At 38.0% G+C, this 18,176-nt stretch overlaps 1 protein-coding gene across 2 annotated transcripts; it reads left to right on the forward strand.

Annotated features, from left to right (window-relative positions):
- Positions 1-204: 204 nt before the first annotated feature.
- CHRAC1 (chromatin accessibility complex subunit 1) lies at positions 205-4,800 on the forward strand. Of its 2 annotated transcripts, none has more exons than XM_031947242.1 (3): positions 205-831; positions 3,355-3,481; positions 4,025-4,800. In XM_031947242.1, the coding sequence occupies exons 1-3, from the start codon at positions 685-687 to the stop codon at positions 4,168-4,170; spliced, it is 420 nt and encodes a 139-aa protein (XP_031803102.1). In that variant the 5' UTR covers positions 205-684; the 3' UTR covers positions 4,171-4,800. The 2 variants fall into 2 exon arrangements, with proteins under 2 accessions (XP_031803102.1, XP_031803103.1); XM_031947243.1 differs by lacking the exons at positions 205-831; positions 4,025-4,800 and adding exons at positions 1,098-1,727; positions 2,860-2,987 and having other exon boundaries at positions 3,355-3,446.
- The last annotated feature ends 13,376 nt before the right edge of the window (positions 4,801-18,176 follow it).

Consider the following 18,176-nt stretch of genomic DNA (forward strand, 5'->3'; position numbering starts at 1 on the left):
TGACTTACATAAGTCATTTCTTTTCTTCAGGTCTCAAGTTTCTCCAGCTGCAAAACAAAGGGGTTGGACTAGATTTCCAAGTGTTTTCAAGGCCCTATTAAATAATAAGAAATCCTTACACACCGTCTGCTCTGGAAGATAATGCAAAAATGAGGCTGGGACTTGATTTTGTTCTTTTTTTTTTTTTAATTAATTAATTAATAGACGGCTCGTTTCTAGGTCCTTCCCAAGGCGGAAGTTTTAGGATTTGATGTACTCGGGCACAGAGATTGGGAAATCAAAGGCAAGACGATTAAAACGGCAGCTCCAACGTCAGTCCCCTCAGACTTGCAGGTTTCTGACGTCCAGAGCTTATGCTTATTCGGGAATCCCGACTCCAGTTTTCGGGATCAAGAGAAACACGGACCAAATATCGAGCTAGCCCCGCGGATCCGAAGGGAACCTTCCTTCACCGGAGCCACGAGCGCCCTGGCGCGGAGCATCATGGGGCCAGTAGTCTCTCTTCTAGAGAACTACGTATCCCATAAGGCAGCGGGCCCAAACGGCTCCCTTTCAATGAACTTTATTTGTCAGAGTGCCCTGCGGACATTTCGGAAGGGGCGGGGGCCGCGGGGGCCGCGGCGGCAGCAGGAGTAGTGGCGGCCGCGCGATTGCTGCCGCTGCTGCCGGGTCGGGGGCGGTAAGATGGCGGACGGGTTTGGCGGCAAAGAGAAATGCGGCGACCAGCGGCTGATTTCACTGCCTTTGTCTCGCATTCGGGTGATCATGAAGAGCTCCCCAGAGGTGTCCAGCATCAATCAGGAGGCGCTGGTGCTCACGGCCAAAGCCACGGTGAGTAGGAGGAGGGAAAAGGGGAAGCGAGGAGGAAAGGGGAAAGGGGAAAGGGGGAAGGAGGCGGTGTCCGGGCTCCCGCCCTTCCCCCCCCAACGGCCGCGTCTCGCGTACTGCCCTCGCGCGCACGCGCCGCTTGGCCTGGCGCGAGCACGAGCGCGAGCCCTAACCCAGCCCACGCTGCTGGCTCCAGGAGAGGCGTGCTTTAAAAAAAAAAAAAAAAAAAAAAAAAAAAGTAAGTTAATTTAGGGGGAGGAAAAAAAAAAGGCTCGGCGAGGTCGGGGCCTTGCCGGGGGATCACGTCTCGCGGCCTGCTCGGGGGCCGGGGAACCCAAAGCGTAGGGACTGAGCGGCGAGGCCCGGGAGAGGCTCTGGGCTCCGAGTATTCCCAGCATCGCTCGGTGCAGCGCTGCTGCCGTTATCCGTCCCCTTTCCTCCCCGCGTCCGACAAGGAGTAGATTCCAGCAGCAGGGATGTAGAGCGAGGTCGTCGTCAGCGCAAAGCCTCCGGGGAGACACGGACATAAGTCAGGGAGGGAAACCGCGGAGGATGATGGGGTTTGAAGGCAAAAGCTTTCAGAAAGTTGAGCCGGCATTATTAATCCCCGAGTGACCGGTTTTGGGGGGAAGGAGGAGCGAATGACCTTTCCCTGCTCAGATCTCCAGTGTAGGGCTCCGCGCTTCCCCAGCCAGTGCCCTCGACGCTCTCGGCCAAATGCAATGTGATCCGTCGCAGCTGTGGCAGGTCTTCTCTAGAAATTCTATTCCCCCGCACTCGTCAAAACGGAATGAATCTAGAGAACAAATCTCAACTGTCGAGTTCAGAAAGCGTGTGCTTCTCCGTGATTTCGGACGGAGTGGGCCTTCTGGGTGGAATACAAATGCAGGCACAGTCCAGTAAGACGTAGTAAGATGGCTGGCGGTTTATCTAGGGCTTTAAGGTTCGCAGGCTCTTTACAATTATTGTATGATTTTATTCTCACGACAACTCAGAGAGGGAGTTATTTATTCCCATTTTAGAAATGAGGGAACTAAGGTACATACAGGTGCCCAGGAACTATTTATATTTGAAATCCACACTCTGGTAATTCTATACTTATATTGACTTGCAGAGCTGTACCTCAAGCTTACCTTAAAAATATCATTACGGGGGAGCAGCTAGGGGGCACAGGAGGACCCGAGTTCAAATCTAGCCTCAGACACTTAAAAACGCCCTAGCCGTGTCACCCTGGCCAAGTCACCGAACCCCAATTGTTTCATTATACTCTGCAACATCCCATATTAACTTATGTCAGTGCCTAACAATCAGTAGGTTTAAGATGATCTTCCAACATCTAGTCTCTCGCTGTAATTTTCTTTTCCGAGTTTACAAAAAGCACAAACAATTGTAGGAACTTTGTATGTAGTGGTTGCTTAATGTATTTTGGCTAATCACAATAAGCTTTACTCTCCCTTAAAATGTATCTCGGCTTTAATGATCACTTTTTCTACTCTGAACTCATTCCTTTTAGTGGGTTTGAAAACTAAACACTAAGTGCTTGACAGGTGTTGAATTAATGTAAGTTTCTCAATATTTTATGCTTGTTGACGCAGTATTTTTTTTTCCCCCCTGAACTAAAGTATTTCCAAATTGATTCTTAGTCAACTTGTGGTATTCTGGGTTGGAGCTTGTTGGAGCCTGTCATTGCTAATGGGCTCCTATTTAATTTTGTCCTTTTGCTGCCATTTCTCAAGACAGGCATAGAATTTAATCACCTTATTCTTTTAAGGCCTTACCAGGAAGGTTTGGGCTGGAGACTTTCCAGCTTCTTTACTGATACCTCCTCAATCCACTAACAACTGGAAAACAGGAGAGCTTTGAGGGTCCTTCCTTTTATTAGGCTACTAGATTTTAAAGCACAAACCTCCTTAATTACCTCCTTGACTGAGAAAGCATGGGCTAGACAAGCCACACTTTGGGGGAGTGCATGCAGCACAGTTCAGGCTGGTGCTTTGCATCAGTTTAAGAGATATTTTTGTCTATCCTCAGCATGGAGGAGTTGAGCTGGGAGAAAGAAGTCTGGCCAGCTTTACAACTCCCAACTCATTGGCTTCATTATCTGGTTTGCAGTGGTGTGAATTACCAGAACTTCAGATATACCTATTTTCAAATGGAAGGTAAAAAAAATTGCATTTCTAGAGCCAATTGTGACTTTTTTTGGGGATAACTTACATTACTTTTCTCCTCCATTACCATATATAATTGATCATTGGCTGAATTCTATTCATTGTCCATGATATCGTTGATAAGAATTGATAAAAGTACTAAACCTGAAATAAATTTTTGTGGAATGACCAATTGCTACGCTTCTCTCAACATTAAACTGATAACTACAATGTAATGTCTATGTACCTCTTGCAGTGATATTAAAGACTATAATATAATTTCAAATTGAAGTTTTCTAAACTTAGTATAAATTTAAAATAAGCGCTAATGGAAAGTAACAGAATCTTTACTGAATTTTTATCTTTTTCCATCTTGTAGGAACTCTTTGTTCAGTATCTAGCCACCTATTCCTATAAACATGGCAGTGGAAAAGAGAAGAAAGCACTTATTTACAGTGACTTATCAAATACTGCAGAAGAATCGGAAACCTTTCAATTTCTTGCAGGTATTCAGTTTTTGAAGCAGACTATAAACATGTCTAGTAGTTTACAGTTGAGTTTCATATTAGCACTCATGAAAGTAGATCCTTTCCTGATTAAGATTGCCACAGGTTTCAAAATATAGCATGTATGATGAATACTTGGCAGGTTTGGCAAGCATAGCAGGTTATTTCATTAGATCAGGGTATTCAGCTCCTACACAACAAAGAGCAAAACTTGTCTTTGTAGCCCTAAGAAAGCAAAAGTTTTGTATTTTGTTATTGGATGGCATCATACCTTAAAAATATTTTAATTTTGTTTCCACTGTTGAGTTGTTTTAGAAACAGTGAAGAGTAGCTTGCTTAGGCATTCAGTATAGTCTGCCATCAATGATAGGCATATCTTTTAATATTTTTTTTTCTTATGTTTTCCAAATGCCTACACTAAATTCTTTCCCTCTTTACAAGCTGATAGAAATGGGCATTTTTATCAGGAATTGGTAATCTTTGAAATTTGCATTTGTGGTTGTTTACTACAACTATTTGCTGATAGCACAATTTTTCTTTAAGACATATTACCAAAGAAGATTTTAGCCAGCAAATACCTGAAAATGCTTAAAGAAGAGAAAGGGGAAGGAGAAGAAGATGATGATGATGATAACGATGATGAGGAAGATGAAGATGATGACAGTGAGGATGAAGAAGCTGAATCTTAAAATAAAAATTAACACTTAATAATTAACCTAAATTGTGCTACCAGCGCTACTTCTGCACTTGGTCCCCTTTCTCCTAAACTAAATACAGAGTTACTAAATTTTATCCCGATAACTTTTCTGTGACTCCTACTAGATCATATTATTTTTAGTGTATTATATTTTATTCAATCCATCTATCCACTTCAGCCAGAGGAGCAAGTAAAAAGAAAGCCTCTAATATACATTACTTTTCAGGGTATCACTAAGCTGTATATTTATTCTAATGTCTTGTTGATCTTATTTGATGCTGAACTTCTACACTCTTCAGGGAAACAAACATGAAATGTTTTTCTCTTTCATTAATTAATATAGGTTTAAGTTCTAGTGATAGTAAATGTAAATTAATATATGTATATTGTGAAATTATTTCTCTTGGGGACCACATTCATTTTCAGTTGAATATGTAGTTTATTTTCAGTTAAATATGTAGTACATAGTATATTACATATTAATTTCTGTATAGCAAGAAATGTTTACTGTTTGATAAAAGAGTGCTTATTTTTTTTACTGTAAAGATTTTTGATTCTGTATTTTAAAAAAAAAAAAAATTGTACATATTTCTTCCAATAAAATAGTTCAGAAATCAGATCAGCCCTGGACTACTGTTTTAACTTGTTTCATTTGATTTTTTTTTTTTTTTTTAAAGAAGGCTCGCTTTTAGAGAACCCTAAATGTAGAATTGAGAAATGGCAAAAAAATCCCAAACTCATGATTCCAGATGAACCATGCAAACCTTTTCCTGACAAATAGAGGTGATGGACTTGTATGCAGAATGAAACATTCAGAATGAGAACTATCTTCAAGTATTTAAACACCTTTTACAGACAAAAGAGATTAGATTTGTCATTGTTTTGTTTGACTTCAGATGAAAGCACCTGGAGCAGCACAAGGAAGTTGCAAGAGGTTATATAGATTTTCTTTCATGGCAAGGCTTCAAGTCAAGGATGGATGTCCATTTGTCAGATATGTTATAATGGTGAATCCTCTCAGTTAGGCAGTGCACTAGATGGCTGCTGATGTTTAAAAAAATGGAGGAAACATCAATGTGTTGGTAGTTGTCTTAAAAAGAACTAATTAATAAAGTGAAGATAAGGAAAAAGATGATTCTGGGGACAATTTGCTGGAAAAAAATGGGGCAAAGGGGACAAAAAAGAAGAGTTGGCCCAAGCAAGAAGGGCTACTTCTTCAGTCTTTCTGGTTGCCCTCCTGACATATTTCATTTTAGCAGAGCCCTGCTTGAAACTGGTAAACCATTCCAAATATGATCTTCTGAATTCAGCGCACAAGAAGACTATGTCAACTGTATTGTAAATATTGATAGTAATATATATGTGTGTATATATATATATTGCAAGTTATATACAAAATAAGTAATTGAGAGAAGACATTGGCATTAAGAGGGGTTGGGAAAATCTACCTGTAAAAGAAGGGGTCTTAATTGTGACTTAAAGGAAGCCAAGGGAAATCAACAGTTGGAGCAGAGGAGGGAGAACATGCCTAAGATGGAGTATCTTGTTCATAGAACACCAAGAAGCTGATGTCACTGGGTTGAAGAGTTAATGGTGGAGAGTAAGATATAAAATGACAGAAAGGTAGGAAGGAGCTAGGGCTTTGGATGCCAAACAGAATATTTTGTGTTTGGTTTTAGAAGTAATAGGAAATCACTGGGGTGTACTAAATATGCTTGGATGTATGTTTTGGGAAAACCACATTAGTGTCTGAAAAGAAAGTAGATTGGAATAGGAGACAAGGAAGGCAGATTCACCAGCAGGTAATGGCAGTAATCAATGTGTGAAGTGATTAGAATCAATTTTAGAGCGGTAACAAGTGTCAAAGGAGGAGGGGACATATTGGAGAGATGTTGCAAAAGTGAAATGGACAGGGTTTGGCACTAGATTGGGATTTGGAAGAAGAGAAATAGTCCTTGTTTGGGAGTTTGAGGGACTAAGAGAATAGTGTTATTCTCTATAATAAGAGGGAAGATGTAATGTTCTTCTCTAAAATGTGATGTTCTCTGAGAGCAGATTTCTTGGGCTTCTAGAGGCAGCCTTTCTTTCAATTCAGTGTAACCACCCCAAATGCAACCAGGAGTTAAACTACAAATCCTTTATTGTCTTTTCCAAATTCTTATCTCCTTCACTTGGGGTTCGGCTAGTTTTCTGGAGGCCTTCTGGATCTTGGTTTCATTGTTCTCCCCAGGACAGCCTGCCACCACTTCTCTGTCTTCCTTCATACTGCCCGACTTGTGAGTCTCCTCAACTGAATCCTGGCTTATGAATCTTCTGGAGTCAATCCTGCATGAGGCTCCTATCTTATATGGGCTCTCTTGCAGGTGCGAATCTTGTGAAACTGTAGTAAGTACTAAGTACATCTAGAGACCTGTTAAGCAACCTGCTAAACAACCATTGTCTCTATCAATTCCACTGACAGCACCTTGTAAGAATTCTAACATCTCCCGCTTTCTTTTGATTTAGAACATAGAGGGTCATTTCTTCCCTGACTTCTCAAGGAGGTGAGAACCCCTTGAAACGAAGGTGATCATGCTCAACAGAGCATGCTGGCTGCTCAAAAAAGGAGTAAAAACACCATAAAAAGGTGGTCACACCCTCCCTGACATCTCAGGAAGGGAGATGAAGACACCAGAGGAAATGGGAAATCAAATCAGATTATTGGGTTTCTGAAGGAGCTCACTCTTTTTTTTTTTAATAAGTGTAACTTTTACTTGACAGAACCCATGCCTGGGTAATTTTTTTACATTATCCCTTGCACTCACTTCTGTTCTGACTTTTCCCCTCCCTCACTCCACCCCCTCCCCTAGATGGCAGGCAGTCCTATTACATGCTAAATATGTCATACATAGTATATCCTAGATACAATATATGTGTGCAGAACTGAACAGTTCTCTTGTTGCACAGGAAGAATTGGATTCAGAAGGTAAAAATAACCTGGGAAGAAGAACAAAAATGCAAACAGTTTACATTCATTTCCCAATGTTCTTTCTTTGGGTGTAGCTGCTTCTGTCCAGCATTGATCAATTGAAACTGAATTAGATCTTCTCTTTGTCGAAGAAATCCATGAAGGGGCTCACTCTTAAAACAAGTATACACAAATCCATCAATATGGGAGGTATTACACATAATTACATAAGCACATAGCAATGTAACACAGACTAGCAGTGATGTAACAAATAACATGAATCAATATCAGGAATTGTACATGTCCATAAGTCCTAGAAATAGTCGAAAAGGAATCTATTGTCCATTAGTTCATGTGCCAGGAATCCAGTAATTCCTGCAAACTTTGAAAGTCCTGCAATAGTCTCATCTTGTGTTAGGGAATCCAATGATTCCTGCTGGTTTTCAAGTCCTGCAACAGTCTCATTATCAGCCATGCTCTTTCAGTGTCAGATGTTTCTCAGATCTCCTTTGTTTTGAGGTTTTTCTCCTTTTCTGTCTCTCTCCAGGTTCTATGGCCATCCATCTGTTTCCTTCTCCATCTGTAGGAATACAAGCAAACCCTTCCTCCCAAGCAGTTAATCTATCTAGTCCCTTCTATTTACCACTTTCTAAATCTCTTCTCATCACCTGGCAACTACATTGGAGCTGCTCTCACTGCACATTGCCCTTCTGTTTGGGTTTAAAAAGTCTGTATTCTCTCCAATTGTAATCCCTTTCTGCTATGTAATTGCTTTTTGACTGAGAGATCACATCAGATCACCATCAGAATCTAAAGACTCTCTGGGTGTAAACTCAGCTGTCATCATGCCCCACCTGTCTTTTGTATGATATCTTGGGGCTGTGCCCTTCCTCTCATTTCCCTGAATCAATCTACATTCTAAGGCCCAGTGGAAGCCCTTGTGGCATTTTGGACATGGGGTTTTAGGTCTTCTCATTCTATTTCCATATCTACAATGGGCTCTCAAATGTCCTATTTTTCCACACTGAAAACATCGATGAGTTTCTCTAAAAGTCCCTTGCCAAAAGGGACCCTGTCTTCCCATGTTCATCATAGTTTGGGTATAATAAGCACTTGTGCCCACTGTGGCACAGCGCCTTATGATCTCCTCTAAAGGAGCATCTTTGTCTAGTCCCCATATAATTCCTTTGCAAATCTCATAAGCATTTTTCTTAACCAGATGTCTGGTCATTATTTCTGTAGTTGCATTTTCTCCAAGGTTCTTATGACAGCTGTCTGCAGATGTTCCACAAAATGTTCATTGGGACCTTGCTCTATTTTTGTGAAGGCTTTACCTTTATCTTTTCCTGGGAGTGTACCCCAAGCTTTTATAGCAACAGTAGCAATCTGTTCATAAGCTGTTGTGGGGTAATTAATCTGTTCGGAATTCTCTCCATACTGACCTTCACTGGCTAATTGGTCAGAAGTGATTTGTACATTAACTCGTTTGCCTATTGCATCTGGCTTGAATTCTACATAATTCATGATATGCCAAAAGCTACAACAAGTTTTGTCCAGATTCTGAACATGTCCTAGCTATGGATTTCCAAACACTCGGAGTTAAGATTTCATAAGCCAAACTAGTAACATCTTAACATAAGATGATGTAACCCCATAAAGAGTGCAACCCTTTTTCAAATCCTTAATTTTTTCCAAATCAAAAGGAATGTATTTTCTTTTTTGACCTGAAGAGTTAAGCTCTTCAATCATAGGGTATGCATTTATTTTAAAATCAGATATATCCTGTCCTTCTCTCTTAGCCTTGACCAATGCCTTTTGTAATCTTGTCATAGGCTGCTTAATAGGTGGCTGTGTTTGTGTCACTACCTCTTCCACCACCTTCTCCCTCCACCCATAAAGAGTTAATTGAGGGAGGTAGGTGGGGGGTGGGGGGGGGGGTGGGAAATGATCCTGTCAAGAAGTGCCACACTCAGAATTGTACTTAATTCCATTCTTATCTGATTCTTCATCCTTTTCACCTAGTTTAGTTGGCTGCTCTCCTCACCCCTCCCCCTGCTCTTTCATCTTTTTCCTTATTCTAATACATAATTTCTTAAAGCCAGTTGTATTAAATTATATGTATTAAGTGTATTTTTGGAAATTGAGTTTGGATTGGAATTGTAGTATTCACCTAGTTGCTCTCCTACTAATTTCCACTCATCTGGATCCAGTTCTTTTTCCATAGAGAACCAAGGAGATGTGTACTGTACAAAAAAGTTCAGTGATCTGCTCCCAAATTATTATCAAACCTTGGCTTTTCATAAGTCTGACAATGCTCTCTAGACATTTTCCTTGAAGAGGAAAAGCAGACTGTTTTCTAAACATCTGTCCCATTTTAGCTGAAATACTATTTTAGCCCTTTAACAAAGTTTCCTTGTTTATTTTAATTTCTGGGTCAAGGAGACTTTTCCACTGAAATCAGGATCAGACGCTTTTCCACTGAGATCAGGATCGGAGGCTTTTCCACTGGAATCAGGATTGTGTCTGCCCCACGTTTTTCTCTAAAATATAATCTTCTCGGAAGCAATAAACTGGGAAAATATTTTTACAGTCAAAGGTTCTGATAAAGGCCTCATTTCCAAAATATATAGAGAATTAACTCTAATTTATAAAAAATCAAGCCATTCTCCAATTGAAAAATGGTCAAAGGATATGAACAGACAATTCTCAGATGAAGAAATTGAAACTATTTCTAGTCATTTGAAAAGATGCTCCAAGTCATTATTAATCAGAGAAATGCAAATTAAGACAACTCTAAGATACCACTACACACCTGTCAGATTGGCTAAGATGACAGGAAAAAATAATGATGATTGTTGGAGGGGATGTGGGAAAACTGGGACATTGATGCATTGTTGGTGGAGTTGTGAACGAATCCAACCATTTTGGAGAGTAGTTTGGAACTATGCTCAAAAAGTTATCAAACTGTGCATACCCTTTGATCCAGCAGTGTTACTACTGGGATTATATCCCAAAGAGATTATAAAGAAGGGAAAGGGACCTGTATGTGCACGAATGTTTGTGGCAGCCCTTTTTGTAGTGGCTAGAAACTGGAAACTGAATGGATGTCCATCAGTTGGAGAATGGCTGAATAAATTGTGGTATATGAAAATTATGGAATATTACTGTTCTGTAAGAAATGACCAACAGGATGATTTCAGAAAGGCCTGGAGAGACTTACACGAACTGATGCTGAGTGAAATGAGCAGGACCAGGAGATCATTATATACTTCAACAACAATACTAGATGATGACCAGTTCTGATGGATCAGGCCATCCTCAGCAACGAGATCAACCAAATCATTTCTAATGGAGCAGTAATGAACTGAGCTAGCTATGCCCAGAAAAATAACTCTGGGAGGTGACTAAAAACCATTACATTAAATTCCCAATCCCTATATTTATGCACACATGCATTTTTGATTTCCTTCACAAGCTAATTGTACAATAATTCAGAGTCTGATTCTTTTTGTACAGCAAAATAATGTTTTGGTCATGTATACTTATTGTGTATCTAAGTTATATTTTAATATATTTAACATCTACTGGTCATCCTGCCATCTAGGGGAGGGGGTGGGGGGGTAAGAGGTGAAAAATTGGAACAAGAGATTTGGCAATTGTTAATGCTGTAAAGTTACCCATGTATAAATCCTGTAAATAAAAGGCTATTAAATAAAAAATAAAATAAAATAAAATAAAATATAATCTTCTCTGGGAGCAGCCTTAGTTTCAGCTCAAAGTAATAATCACCTCAAATGCAGCCAGGGATTAAAGGGGGGGGGGGGGGGGGAAGGGAAGGGAGGGCCAAGGGGAAAGACAAATGAATTCTGTTTTGTACATACCGAGTTCAGTTAAGCTATCTAATGGACATCCAATTTGAGATTTCTAAATAGCAGCTGGAGATTCTAGACTGAAGATCAACAAGAGATTAGGGTAGGATAGGTGGATTCAAGAATCAGCAGCACTGAGATGATAATTTAATGGCAGGTAATGTGATCACCAAGTGAGGTAGTGTAGAAGGCAGAAGAGAAGGGCCAGGACAGAATGCAGGGGAATATATTTAGAGAGTGTGATCAGGAAGATCTAGCAAAGCCTGAGGAGCAGTCAAGGAGGAGGAGGAAAGAGTATATCAAGGAAGAGCGATTAATGCATTCCAAGGACCCCCAAGGCTCTGTAGTAGAATCTTATGTATGTAGAATGTGAGCTTCTTGAGAGCAGACTTACTTTTTCTTTGTACCTTTAACACTTAGCATAGGACTTGGCACACAGCAATAATAACTAGTTTATATAGGACATACTATGGCTGGGCACTGTACCAAGCACTTTACAAACACCTCATTTCATCTGCACAATAACCTTAATAAGTAGATGCTATTTATTATCCCCATTAACTAAGGAAAACAGAGGATAAATAACTGGTCCAACAAAATTCTGTTGGTAAAAACATTCCATTTTTTCCCCATTCCATTGACCTTCACAGTATTGATACCACTGATGCAGTTTTCAGTCAGGAATATTCCCAAATCTTATGGGAACTGCTATTCACCCCTTCTAGTTTAGCTACTTTTTTTTTTAAACCTTGGATCTTACCTTCTGTTAAGTTTCAATAAATGGTTACTTCTTCCTTTTAAATTGTGTGGTACTGTTTGAATCACATATCACAGGCTACTTTATTTTTTTGTGTATATCTTATCTTCACAACTGATGAAAATTACTAATTGATATGAAATTATATAGCAAACTAAAGTTAAGTATCACAATGATCTCCTATCAGCTTAATTACATATTATATTACTAGAAAAGATAACAATATGGACCTATAATTAAAAGGGAATATTTTGAGTTATTTCCCTTGTGATGGTTTTTGTGGACTTCATTATTCCACGTGCTCAGACGCCAGAAACGGTCAAGACTGCACTTATCATCACAGTACCTGGCACATAATAGGCACTTAAGCCATATATCTAGTTAAATTCAGACTTAAAACCACGCTGGATGATGTCTTTATCAATGGGTCTCCTCATTTTAATTGAAGTTAGAATAATCATACCTAGAGACAGCTCAAAAACCCTGGGAAATTATAGCCTCCTGATTATGAACCTGGCTTCCACTGTATCTTCATCCTGAACCCACCCTCCAGTCTTTAGCCAGGGATTCAAGCCTTGTAGATTTGTGACTTGGCAACAGGTTCTTCATGGCGGCCCAGAAAAGAAAATTCTTGCCATCAAAATCCTTGACATTATCAAATGATTCAATATTACATAAAGCATATATATATATATATATATATATATATATTCTTTTACCAGTGTAAAGAATACTTTAGATACATTACTATCTCTTTGCTGCTACATTCTAAGGACTGCTTGGCTTTTCCCTACAACTTGCAACTGAAACCCAATTTCTCCTCTTAGAATGGAAACTCTTTGACAGGACCTTCTTTCCTGTTCTCATACCCATTTGCATCCATAATGCTAGGACCAAAGTATGAACCTTAACAAATATTCTTTTCGAGTCTACAAGACTCTAAATTGCAGCCTGTTCTATTAAGGTTTATTTGTTCTGTCTTGTACTAGAACCAAAACTTACTAAAAGTGTACTCATTGTCCCCTCCCCCCATATTGGCCAATTTTATGGTAAAAAATTTTTTAGTTGAAGTAAAAGATTTAAGATATCAACAAGTTTAAGTGTACAAAATATGAATTGGGAAATAGCAGACTAGTTAACTATACTGATAATCCATGGTTTTAAAACTTTAGACTGAAATTGAATATTTGAATAATTCAGGATCTTTCGAACAAATAGTCGTAAATATGAGTTTTATTTTTTTGCTGACGTACTATGAGGCAAAACAAAATTGACACCATACAAAATAACTTTATAAAATATCATTCACATCATATTTTTATCAGATTTACAGCATTCTGCGCATATTAAGAATTATGTACGGAGGTGGAAAAAAAACACTATGCTAACTTTTTAGGATTAGTTTATATATACACACACACAGTAAGAAACAAAACAAAATGTTAGTTTTTCCAAGAATTTATTGCAAAAGTAGTGCAAACTATTTAACCTAGGAAGCAAAAAACAAGCTTGAAAGGACCCATCAAAGCTTAAACATGACAATAGATGCTCAATTTCACAGCCTAAGAGCTTTCTTCACCAGTTTCTCTTTTCTCAAACCAGACAATTCCCCATCTCTACTTATTTTGGATTCACTTTTTCTTGGGGTGAGTTTGGAGGCAAGGGAGTAAGAAATGCAGGGGAAGTAAAGTGTAAGCTCCTTCAGGGCAGGAACTGGGGGTTTGGTTTTGTTTTTATATCCCCAGCGTCTAACACAATGCTTTGCACATGATAGACACTTAAAACATTGGTTGAATTCAATGGAACACAGTTGAAGGAGGACTACATAGGAAACTAGGTCTTTAGATTAACTAGGCTGATGAGGCAATCTAATGGCAGCATTGACCTTTGGGGCTACTTGCTCAGATTGGAGTTTTGCAAAGGCTCTTTTCAAACTTTGAACTACGATTCATGTGTGCATTAAGAGTGTATATGTATCAAAATAGTTATGATTTTTAATTTTTGAATTTAGAAACCAGCTACCAACCTCTTGATGATATTGAGAAAAGAATCAAGAAAGCAGCATGAGCAGAAGGGATTAGGAACATTATTGTCTGTTTATAAATGTAGTATCCTTTTGCTCAAGTCCTTTTGTGTGAAACATCTTTTTTCTACACTATACAATGCAGGGTGACATCTTTGAACCAGCAACTGCATTTGAATAAATTTAAAAGGATACTACAATCTGCAAGATGAACTTTTAAAAAGCCTTGCAACATCCTCTGGGGATCCTAGAAGCAACAGTTAGCAATTCATAGACTAAACAAGGTAATGAAAGAGAACACATTGCTACATGTAAAAGTGAAAGAAACAAAATGCAGCATATTCAGGCTCTTAATTTCTTGAGGTACCTATAAATTTTATCATCTGCCCCAAAGTACTACTGTTATGTTAAAAAACACACATACACACAGGCACACAACACACACACACAAACACACAAAACAAGTTAATTTTAAAGTCCTTGTCTAGGAGCCAATTGTAGGGCATACATTATTACTGAGAAAGTGCAACAATGCTGATCATTTACACGCAGCATATTAAAGGATGATTTACTCTTTATAAAATATAGCTTAAGTATAGACCTGATGGAGTTTTTTTTTTTTTCTTTATAAAAACACTAACAGAGGAACTGACCCACTGAGTCTCTGCAGCAAAAAGCCTTATAGAACCTTGTAAAGTTCTGCCACTAAGGAATGTCGGTTCTCTTACAACTCTGATGTAGACCTTTTAAAAATTGTAAAACTAACTGCTACAGGAAAGTTTCCTACTCTGGATTTGTTACTGGTATAAAGTCAAATTAGTAAAAGGCTTCAAGATAGATTGTATAGTACAACTTAAAAGTTTTTCCCCAAAAGAATTAAGTAAAAAAGATATAGCTTATAGAAAAAAAGTAGAGTTGTAGATTGCTGAATATAAAAACGTGGAAAATTATTCTCCCTTACATTTTATTCTCACCTTTCCTTACATATGTACATATACACACGTGCCAACTCTTAGATGTCGCTAGTTACCTAGAGCCAGTATACCCCATTTTTAATTAGGCCCCCTGCCTCTTGAGACAAAAAGCACTGGATTAAGAATTAGGAAACTGGATTCAAATTTCAGATTCATTCAGATTTCATCTGTGTAATCTTGATCAAGTGACTTGAACTTCCCTGGGCCTCACTATTTATTAAAGCTTCCAGAGGGTAAGAATGGGAGAGGAGAAAAAACTTCATCAGGCCATATATTACATCTTTAGATAAGGGCTCTTGTAAGGTCTACCAGAGAAAGAGGTTGACATTTGTATCTGGTCAGATGATCTGATTTTTTTTTAAACCTACATTAATCAAAACCAAAAGTTTGCTTACACATATGCATAGAAGAGTTGGGGATTTTATTGTTTGAGAAATGCAAATTTTGCTTCTTGACTTTTTTTTCTTTGTATAAAAGATCTACTATGTTTGGATAGGGAAAAAATAGCTAAATGTTGTAGCCAGTTTGGCTTGTTTTCCCTCACTGGCAATAAGTTTGTTTTTTATGTTGATTTTGAAAAAAGCATTGGGACTCAAACCAAAAGGCACAAAGAACAGAGAACTCAAACATGAGATAGTTATTAAACAGAAAGTCTGGCTTCCAGGGAACTGTCAAGATGTATATGCACAGTCATACCTTACTGTTTGGTCACTTTTTCCAATCTCATTGCCACACTTCTTAAATAGCACCCAACTGTTTAACTGAGGTAGATCCACATTAGAAAGAAAGCTGGGTCCCCTCCACTTTGTTTACCTCAAGTTGAAAATGTTTTATTAAAAAAAAAAAATTCAGTGTAAAATTGTACGTAGAAGTGATGACAGATGGCACTACATGAAGAAAGCTTAGAACTTGAGCAGGTTATCAGAAAGGGTTTATACATCAGAACTTTAGGCATAAATAAATCTCTGAATGGAAAAATTAAAGACTAAAGCAAAATGAGACCAAAAGGAAGAAAAGAAAAACCCTGAAAAAATTCCAAGAATTTTCAGAACATGACATTCTATTTGACTGCCATAGAAATGCACAATGGCCCATTTTACACAGATCTAAGGACAACAATAGCTAGTAGCTAGCTAGGTCAGTCACAGTGTAGATAGAAAGTTCTAGGCCTACACATTTCCCTTTACATCTCAGGTGAGAAGCCTCTCTGAATTACTGTGTATCTTCTTGGTTTGAACAGGCTAATTCCCTCATTGTAGTATTTTTGCATACTCTGAAGCTTACAAACTTAACATCATATTAAGGCTTAATTTAAAGTGGGGTCACCACATAAGCATCATGCAAGCATTTAACATGTTTAGGATACATACAATGTATTCAACTACATGAAGTCTTAATTCTATTTAACATGTACTGTAATATGCTACACTTAACTTTTACAATCCATGTAGTAAATGAAAATTATACATGAAAGCAAATGCATATAAATAAAGCAATTTATATAAGAACTGTCAGTTTTACAAAACAGCACTGTATGGTCTCTATTGCAAGCACAAAACATCTTCATATAGATCCATGGAACAGGTAGAAACTAATCCATATATATTTAGTACCACTTGAAATGAGGCCTTTTAGCTGCTCTATTCTTAGAAAATAGTAAACCTTAAATGGTGAGAAAACATTTTGATTCAAAATGTTGTCTAAAATGTTTCCTGGGTGGTAGTAAGGTGTGGTGTGTGGGGGGTGGGATATTAGAGCCATATATGAAAGAGTTTAATTTTTGGTTCTTTTTAGATTATTTTATAAAAATAAAATAAAACTAGAAAACCTGTTAAAACTAAGGGTTAAAACCCCTCAGTACATGTCAGTTAAATAACCTGAAGTGTACTAGAGGTAAGAAAAGTCTGGATTTTAAAATACTACATTCTCTCTTTTTTTTTTTTTTGCATGAGTAATTAACCACTTTGTTGCACAGAAACATAATTATTCTCTTACCTGTAAACTTAAATAATAGCTTTTCATAAAAACCCATTTTCCTCTTTAATTATAAAACACTATCCCTTTATACTTTCCTCAGCTATATTAAAATTCTCTAATAGACCCAGGACTCAAAACTCATAAATACATATACTAACACTCTTGCTATAAAGAGAGCTATGTATAGAGTCAATCAGCTGCCCTGTAATCTTTTGGTCTTACTTGTACATTCTGCTTAGAAAGAAGGATCACTAAATTAATTAACAAATGACTTCCTCTCTAGGAGCCAAAAGGCCTTTGGGGTTAAGGGGTTCAGGTAGAGGGGAGGGGCAAAAGATAGAAAAGAATAAACATCATTAGTCCTTTTTATAAGCAAACTAAACACTTTATTCCCTTAAAATGAACTAAGACGGATTTAAGTTGGTCAATTCTGAATTTTAATCAGCTCTAGAGCCAAGGACTTGCTAATACTTGATTTTAAAAAGTAAACACAATTCCAATTTCAGAAGTGAAAAAATGGAGCTGTTTCTGAACTCCTAAGTTACCACTGCCACACTTAAAGTAAATAAGTAATTTAAAAAACATTCACCATTAGCAAGATAAACAATAACTAAGTTAAACCCCAAACAGAATAATATTTAGTACATACTTAAATAGCACCTTACAGCTGAGGTCTTCAGAAGCATTTTACAAAGACAACAAGAGAGTGTGTTGATTCCTACATATATATATATATATATCTATGTATCAATATACATAGATATACATACACACACACATATACATATATAAACAAGAATATCTATAGGATTTGTGATTTCCACTACCTCCACCAAAGGTAAAGTATGTAAGTCCTAGAGAGTTGCCAGAAGCTCATAAATAGTTTTAAGTAACTTGCCCAGTCATTTGGGTGCATAATAAGTGTAGGAGGCAGGATTTTAACTCCAGACTTATTGTTCAGTACTCAATGTAACGTACCTGCCCCTCCATGTAAAAGTAATTATTGTTTCATTTGCTTCTTCTATGACTCATCTAGGTATCAGAACAAAACAACCATTAGTTGTTCAGGAGATGAATTCACTGATGACTACAGGTCAATACCTGGCTAAAAGATGGGTCGTGCAATGTCCCAGAAACCCACTGAGCTTAGGCTTTGTCAGAAGGACTGAAAGAAGTAGGCACCTAGAACATCAGAGAATTACAATTGTGAAACAGCTAGCATTATTCCAAATTCACAGACCTGGGGCCTCCGTAGGACTATATTTTTATAAAGCTAGGAAACAAGTAGTTTGAAATTTGAGTTGAACATTTTGTACCCTGACACATTATATCAATAGCTTCCCACTCTGTGTATAGCCCTCTCCCCCCAAATTTGTGGAAAGGACATCAAGGGCCTAATTTTGAAAAGCATAGTAATGCAGGGGTTGAATCTTACTTTGAAGTTAGATCTC

Source organism: Sarcophilus harrisii, chromosome 1, assembly GCF_902635505.1.
Source record: "Sarcophilus harrisii chromosome 1, mSarHar1.11, whole genome shotgun sequence".
In the NCBI taxonomy this organism is placed as follows: domain Eukaryota; kingdom Metazoa; phylum Chordata; class Mammalia; order Dasyuromorphia; family Dasyuridae; genus Sarcophilus; species Sarcophilus harrisii.